Source organism: Otolemur garnettii, unplaced genomic scaffold, assembly GCF_000181295.1.
Source record: "Otolemur garnettii isolate 467f Iridium unplaced genomic scaffold, OtoGar3 scaffold00003, whole genome shotgun sequence".
NCBI classification, from domain to species: Eukaryota; Metazoa; Chordata; class Mammalia; order Primates; family Galagidae; genus Otolemur; species Otolemur garnettii.
The window spans coordinates 5077352-5085139 of record NW_003852398.1 but is presented as its reverse complement, the minus strand read 5'-3'; the positions used below and the strand labels follow the sequence as shown (position 1 = coordinate 5085139).

General features: G+C 44.0%; 1 protein-coding gene across 3 annotated transcripts in view; it reads right to left on the bottom strand.

The window, feature by feature from the left end:
- Positions 1-3974: 3974 nt before the first annotated feature.
- Positions 3975-7788, bottom strand: part of STK10 (serine/threonine kinase 10) — a 149263-nt gene continuing 145449 nt past the window's right edge. For all 3 annotated transcript variants that reach the window (XM_003781942.3, XM_023515232.1, XM_023515237.1), the window contains one exon: positions 3975-6501. In XM_003781942.3, coding sequence (XP_003781990.1) covers positions 6361-6501 — 141 coding nt within the window. In that variant the 3' untranslated portion in view covers positions 3975-6360. The remainder of the gene's footprint in view (positions 6502-7788) is intronic.

The window sequence follows — 7788 nt, the reverse complement described above, 5'->3', positions numbered from 1 at the left end:
TTCTCTTGCCTCAGCCTCCCACGTAGCTGGGTCTACAGGCACCGCCATAATGCCCAGCTATTTTTTTGTTATAGTTGTCATTGTTATTTAGTAGACCCAGGTCAGGTTCAAACCTGCCAGCCCCGGTGTTTATAGCTAGTACCCTAACCACTGAGCTATGGGCACTGAGCCCATTTATTTGCTCTTGTATCTCACTGTATTCAGTTCATGGTTACCACGCAGCACCCTGAACACTTTGCTGCTTAGATATTTCTTGTGCCAGATATCTTAGTTCATCACTCTGAAGTTCTGAATTCCATAAAGTCCTGGGACATGAACACAATTCTGGAAGGTTTCTTCCAACTATGTAACAAGAATGGCCTTTTCCCCAGTTTCCAGGTCTAGCCTCATTTCTGTCTGAAATCTCATCAGAATGGCCTTTATTGTCCATATTTCTCCAAACATTCTGGAATCTAGGCTTTTTTTTTTTTAGAAACAGGATATTGCTCTGTCTTCCAGGTTGGAGTGGTCAGTCTCACAGCTAATGTGATTATAGCTCACTGCAACTTTGAACACTTGGCCTCAAGCAGTCCTTCCACCTCAACCTCCTAAGTAGCTGGGACTACAGGTATAATGCCAGCATGCCCAGCTAACTTTGTTTTGTAGAGATGGGGTTCTTGCTATGTTGCCCAAGCTAGTCTTGAACTCTAGGCCTCGAGCCATCTTTATGCCTCAACCTCTCAAAGTGCTGGGATTACAGGTATGAGCTATTATGTGTGGCCAAATGTAGGCTTTTTCTAGCCTATTTCTACAAATTCTTCCAGTATTTACCCATTAACCAGCTCCAAAGCCACTTCCACATACTCAGGTATTTTTTTTATAGCAACAGTTCACTTCTCAGTACTAATTTTCTATCTTAGTCCATTTTCTGCTGCTGTAACAGTACTACACTAGGTAATTTATAAAGAACAGAAGTTTATGTGGCTCACACTTCTGGAGCTGGGGATTCCAGGAGCATGGCATTGCACTGTGCATAAGGGTTATCTCGTGGCACAAAACTGAAGGCAGAAGCGAGTATGTTGTGAGACAGAGAATTGGGTGAGGTCATTCTTTTTATTCGGAACCCACTCCTATAATAACTAACTCACTCTTGCTATAATGACATTAACCCATTCATGAAGATGAGCCCTCATGACATAGTCACCTCATGTTGTAAAGGTTCCACCTCTCAACAGTGGAGGGGATACACCACAGACAGGGATCAGCTAAAAAGTCTTATGCCTTGCCCACATGGAGCCACAGTCTTCCCTTTCCTTCCTAAAGCCTCAAACCTTTTGGGCCAGTATACTCATATCACCTCAGTCCTTCTCATCTAGCTTCTTGAATTGGTGATCGTCCTTCCCCTGAGTAAACTCCTATTCCTTTTACACGTGAGATAAAAAGTGTTTCAGCTTAGCATGCTGAGCACTGCTCTGGCACTGCTCACCTCTACAACATCATAACCCATAAGATATTTGCCCAAAACTATGTCCCAGTCTCTGAATGCATGTATTCAGAACATACTAGTTTGTCCTCCAACACTTAGCACCACCTCCCCTAAGGAGTCTTCCCTAATTCTTCCAAGCAATGTCAGCCTGAACTTAGACTTCACTTTTGGAGGCCAGTTCCACATTAGGACAAGCATTTGAAGACAACTTCAATGTCTTTTTTTTTTTTTTTAGACAGAGTCTTACTTGGTCACCCTGGGTAGAGTGCCTAGGCATCTTAGCTCACAGCAATCTCAAACTCTTGGGCTCAAGTGATTCTCTTGCCTCAACCTCCTGAGTAGCTGGGACTACAGGCACCTGCCACAATGAATGCCCAGGTATTTTTTTGAGAAGGAGGTCTAGTTCTTGCTCAATTTGGGCTCAAACTTGTGAGCTCAGGCAATCCACCCGCCTCAATCTCCCGACTGCTGGGATTACAGGCATGAACCACTGTGCCTGGCCATAATGTCATTGTCTTATTCATTTCAGCGTCCCCAGCATATGGTGCTTAAGAGATGCTAATTAATGTAGAATGATATCATTTCCCAGGTTTCATACAGCCCCTAATGCATTATAGTTTTGTCAGTCTTGTGAATTCTTTTCCCCAGGAATCCCAGGCATTTTTCTAGCCCTTCATGGCTAGCTTGCCAGATGCTTACCTGTTTTCATTTGCCAGACAGCAGTTCACAGGCCTGCATGACACTGTGACTGCAGACTGCCCCCTGCTGGTCAGAACGTTTCTAGGACAGAGAAAGCTCTGGGCTGGAGACAGGTGGAGGCTCTAAATCATTTTTGGTGCCACGGACTCCTTTGGCGTTCCACAAAGAATATGAACTTTTCAGAATATTTTCAAATGTACTACACATACATCAAATAGATTACAAATGAAATGACTGATTTCATTCAGTCATAATGAAATACAGGTATCAAAATATTGGAAAAACTATTTTTTATGCATGTGATACAAATGTACAGTTGCCCATTGGTATATGTGAGGAGTTGATCAAAGGAACAGTACAAAGTCTGCATATATGCACGTCCCACAGTTGCCCATGGAGAACTCCATATTCACAGGTTTCACCTTCTAAGAACTGATTTTCAGTCTGGTTGAAAAATATCTGCATGTGGGCAGTGCCTGTGGGCGGCATCTGTGGCTCAGTGAGTAGGGTGCCGGCCTCATATACCAAGGGTGGCGGGTTTGAACCCGGCCCTGGCCAAACTGCAACAAAAAATAGCCAGGTTTTAAGGCGGGTACCTATAGTCCCAGCTACTCAGGAGGCTAAGGCAAGAGAATCGCCTAAGCCCAAAAGCTGGAGGTTGTTGTGAGCTGTGACACCACAGCACTCTACTGAGGGAGACAAAGTGAGACTGTCTCTAAAAAAAAGGAAAGAAAAATATCTGCATATAAGTGGATCCATGTACATCAAACCTATGTTGTTCAGGGGTCAACTGTATCTGATGTGATATATAGATGTATATATACATATCACATATAACAAGTTCTAGGCTGGGCACAGTGGCTCATGCCTAAAATCACAGTATTTTGGGAGGCCAAGGCAGGAGGATTGCTTGAGCCCAGGAGCTCAAGACCACCAACATAGTGAGACTCCTCTGTCTAAAAAATAAAAATCAAAAAAACATGCACATCTATAATCTCAGCTACTCAGGAAGATAAGGCAGGAGGATTTTTGAGCCCAGGTATTTAAGGTTGTGGTGAGCTATGACTATGCCACTGTACTCCAGCTTAGGTGACAGAGCAAGATCCTTTCTGTAAAATAAATAAAAATAAATAAGTTCTAGTGATAGATTTAGTAACTACTGTAATTTCACAGTAATAATGTTTTGAGAAATCTGTATTAGCTATAACATGATATGAAATACCTGCAGTTTCTATTGGTGACACAGTCACAGATACTGCTAATGGTATTAATTTGTTGCCTATATCCATAATGAAAGGGAACGCTTAATTTCAATTAGAGGTAATAAAACTAAAGACTAAATCTTTCATCATCCAAGCACAAAGATGCCCTGAATTCTACCCATGGATCCCTTTGGGGGAAGGTCCATGGACGCCAGGTTAAAAAAGTCTCAATGGTGTTTCAAAGGCATGGCAGACAAATTCTTTAAATACTGCAGAGATGGCTAATGTCTGTGTGACTCTTACATAGTTCACTGGGCAGTTGGGTGATAGAGGAGATGTGGTGGAGATATGCTTGGCAGAAGGTCTAAGTTTGAATCCCACAGGCATCACCAGTGCTGTGAGATCTGGCCTGATTGTTCCCCTTGCCTAGTGTCCATTTTTTTTCATTTATAAAGTGAGAATGATGATGTTTTCCTCCCACATTGCTGAAAGGATTCAATACATTAACCTGTGAAAACTCTTGAGGGAGTCAATGCATGTCTGCTCTTAAATGAGAATATTAAATGTATATAGAGAACATATACTCACATTCATACTCGCTCTCTCAGCCAACTGTCACTTCTTTTGGAGCAGAATCCCCAAAGTCTGACCTGTCGTATGACCTGGGAGTCACCTGTATACTCAAAAGATAAACTTGGTTGCTGGGCAAACAGAACTGTGCCCTTTCTCACCCCAATTCAAAAGAACAACCCAAAATGCAGATGACCTGGTTATTTTATTAGAAGCATATTTACCTTGTAGTTAACTTTGCAGAGAACATTTTACAAAAATTTTGTATAAAGTTTGGAAACTACATAAAAATAACTTTTATCCTTCATAAAGGGAAAACATAAGTTATATTTACTCTGCTAAAAATGTATTGAGGAGAAACATTCCTATCTGTTCCTTATACAGAAAACACTAGCACAGGGCACAAAGAATATGATGTGGGCCTTCTCAGAGATAAGCATTGTGCATTGGCTCAATCATAAGGTTAGAAGACCCTGCCAGACCCCATTCAGAAAAGCACAGGGGAGCTACTGGGCCCAGGCTGCACTGAGCAGGGACACAGCAACTCTTTAAGGACAGGGACAATATGAATGATGAGCCAAACGGGGAATGATCAAAGACTTTCCCCTGAACTATGAAACTAGCATTTCACCTGATATTCATTCTCATGCCCCAGGATACAAATGTAAAAATTGTATACAAAGCCCAAAGCAGCCCTGCCTGCCCATTGACCAATCCTGGCTCCCCCTGGAGGAGCTGGGTCTGTGTTCTGTGGCCACCCTGCTGCTAGTTCCAATCTTTAGCTTGTCTCATTTGTTCCAGACCTGAGAAATGTCCCATCTGAGTCAAATACTGAAGCAGGCGGGCTGAATGCTCACTAACCTGAGAACCACTGCCTTCTTCCAGCTCTAAGATTTGGGAACCCATGTCCCCTTTTAACTGTTGAATGGCTGCCCCTCCCTTCCCAAGCATCCAGTTATAACCAATGCTGAGAAATCTTTCAGAAAATTGCTTTAGAAAGACAAAGTGTACAATCTTAACCTTTAGGAGTGAAGGAGAAAGCCCCTCAGGGTATTTCAACCTTTGTCACCAGAAAAACAGTATACCCAGAATCCTAACCCCATATTATTCTTCAAAGTCATCATCAGTTTTGTTTTCTTTTAAAAGTGGGTATCTTCCTGAAGAAGCCATACATTTTCTATCTGTTTCAGTGTCGAAATCAAGGTGGAAAATGGTTTTCTTTGTAAATAAACCCACATACCAGAGGGAACATTTGCTTTTATTGGGTTATAGACACTCTGCAGCCTGTGCATTAGCGTCTAGAAGGAGGCAACTGGGACTCTGAAGTCTATCTAAGGTACAGACCCTTTGCTTCTGCCACATTCTGGGGACAGGAAGCATTCTGTTCTCCCTGATGCTTTTTCTTCACGAAGAGAAGTTCAAGAGACTGCCAGCCTTGCTCTGAAGTGTAAGGTGGGACCCTGAATCAGGGAGGTCACAGGGCAGAGGGAAAGAGCCTGCCCATCTCAACTGCAGGTTGTGTGGGCAAGTGTCACATGGGAGCAGACTGGGTTGTGAAAGTCTGTGTGCTGAGGAGTTAATCCCTGAGCACAGGCTCCTGTGTGGGGGCCAGAATGAATTGCAGGCTGGCAGTACAGCCTGTGCTTCTCGGTGCCTCTGGTGCCAACACCCAGCATGTTCCACACCAACTGCTCCACCTAACAGGCTCAGTGGCACAGGCTCAAGCAGCAAGTGCGTTCCAGCTCACCTGGGCAGAGGAAAGCCTGGGTAGAGCCGGAGACGAGTCTTGTGCATACATGTGTGTACAGGGAGGGGACACGAGATGATGTGAAAACTCAAGGCTAGCAGAATGAGCATTTCAGGCCTCCCTCTTTCCACTGTCCACTCTCCCTATGTAGATATGCCCTGTCTTAAGTGAAAAGGAAACTGGGGAAACAGGAGGAATGAGGACATTTCCGGAGCGGCTGGCTGCAGGCCAGGCTCCACTGAGAACCGACATGGCTGTGAGGGGCCTTGATTCTTATCTGACACTGTAGGGAATGGCTGAAAAACTACCAAGGGTTACCATATCAACAAGCCCATGGTGACTTCATCAGCAGAACTTTGTGCCCACAGACAGCAAAACTGTGTTTTGGCAAACAGGAGGGGCCTCAAGGCCATAGGATATACCCATTCCTCCTGGACCCTAACCTCACCATCAGCCCAAATCACCCACAGGTTAAACAGATCTGGAGCTTAACGAGAACACACATTTCAGGGTCCAGTGACAAAAGACAGCTCACCATGGCAGGGGCAACACAGGGCAAGGGTCTGGATTTGAGCTGGCACAGAAGCAAGAAGGAAGGGGGATCCTGAGTTATTTGTTCACAGAGAATGAGGGCCCCAGAGGCCTGCCAAGCTGCCAGCCACAGCCCTGGATGGTTGTTAAGAAGCATCTGCAGAGCTGTAGGAGAAGAACCTGGTGGCCTTGCTTGGGGTCGTGGGATTCGGGCACTCTGCCTCCTCGCTCAGTTTGAAGAACATCTCCTGCTCCCGCTTCTTCTGGTTCAGATCCTCTTCCAGAGCCTAGGGGAGAGAAAGGGGGCAGGTAGCACTTGGTCAGATCTGCGGGCCACACACAGGTCTCCCAACCATAGGATCCCCACTGATGTGGCCTTCTCTGCAAAGTTTCCTCCTAGGCCTCAGTGCTTGGGTAACTAGGTGTTCCCTCTTTCTTATCCTAGAGCTGATCCCCACAATGGAAGCGAAGTACCTCTTCCTTCCACCTGCCATATCTGCCCAGGAGTTCTTTTGCAGGCCAAGGATACAGTTTCTATATCCTTTAGGAGTTCTTTACAGGCCTGTATACAGTTTGGGGAAATGCCAGTTTAGATGGGGAAGGGAAGGAACAGGTACAAATCTGGCAGGAAAATAGCCAAATGATTTGAGAGAAACCCAAGCTAGAACATGGAGGGTGAAGGGAGAGTGATGTCAGAGTTAGGCTGTGGTTCTGAACCAGGGCTCAATCCTGCAGAAATCACCCAGGGAGCTCTGCCCCAAAATACAGGTGCCTTCATCACCCAACTTCTGAGATTCTGAACCTGGAGATGTGGAGTGGGACTGAGGTCTCTGTACTGTACAAGCATTTTAGGTGACTCAGAGGGCAGCTCTAGTTGACAATCACTGTGAGTGCTCCCCTTGGACACAAACAAGTTCATCTAAATAAATTTGATCCTACCAGAAAATTTTCTTAAGGGCTCTCCAATAAGCATTCAATTAAGAAAGGATAGGTATATATCCAAAAGACCAAAAATCACTTTATAGCAGAGATATTGGCACCAGAATGTTTATTGCAGCTTAATTCATAAATGCTAAGTCATGGAAGAAGCCCAAGTGCCCATCAACCCATGAATGGATTAATAAATTGTGGTATATGTACACCATGGAATATTATGCAGCCTTAAAAAAGAGACTTTATCTCTTTTATGTTTACATGGATGCAGCTGGAACATATTCTTCTTAGCAAAGTATCTTAAGAATGGAAGAAAAAGTATCCAACGTACTCAGCCCTACTATGAAACCATTATATAAGCACCCACACTCCCATATGAAAGCTATAACCCAACTACAGCCCAAGATGAAGGAGAAAGAGGAGGAGAGGGGAGAGAATGGGTGGACCACACTTATGGTGCATTGTACAAGGGTACATATCAAATCTACTAAGTGTACAGTATAAATGTCTTAACACAATAAAGTGTGGTGAAGGCTATGTTAACTAATTTTATGGAAATATTTCAAATTGTATATAAAACACATTTTACCCCATAAATGCATTAATGTACATAGCTATAATGTAATAAAAAAAAAAAAAAA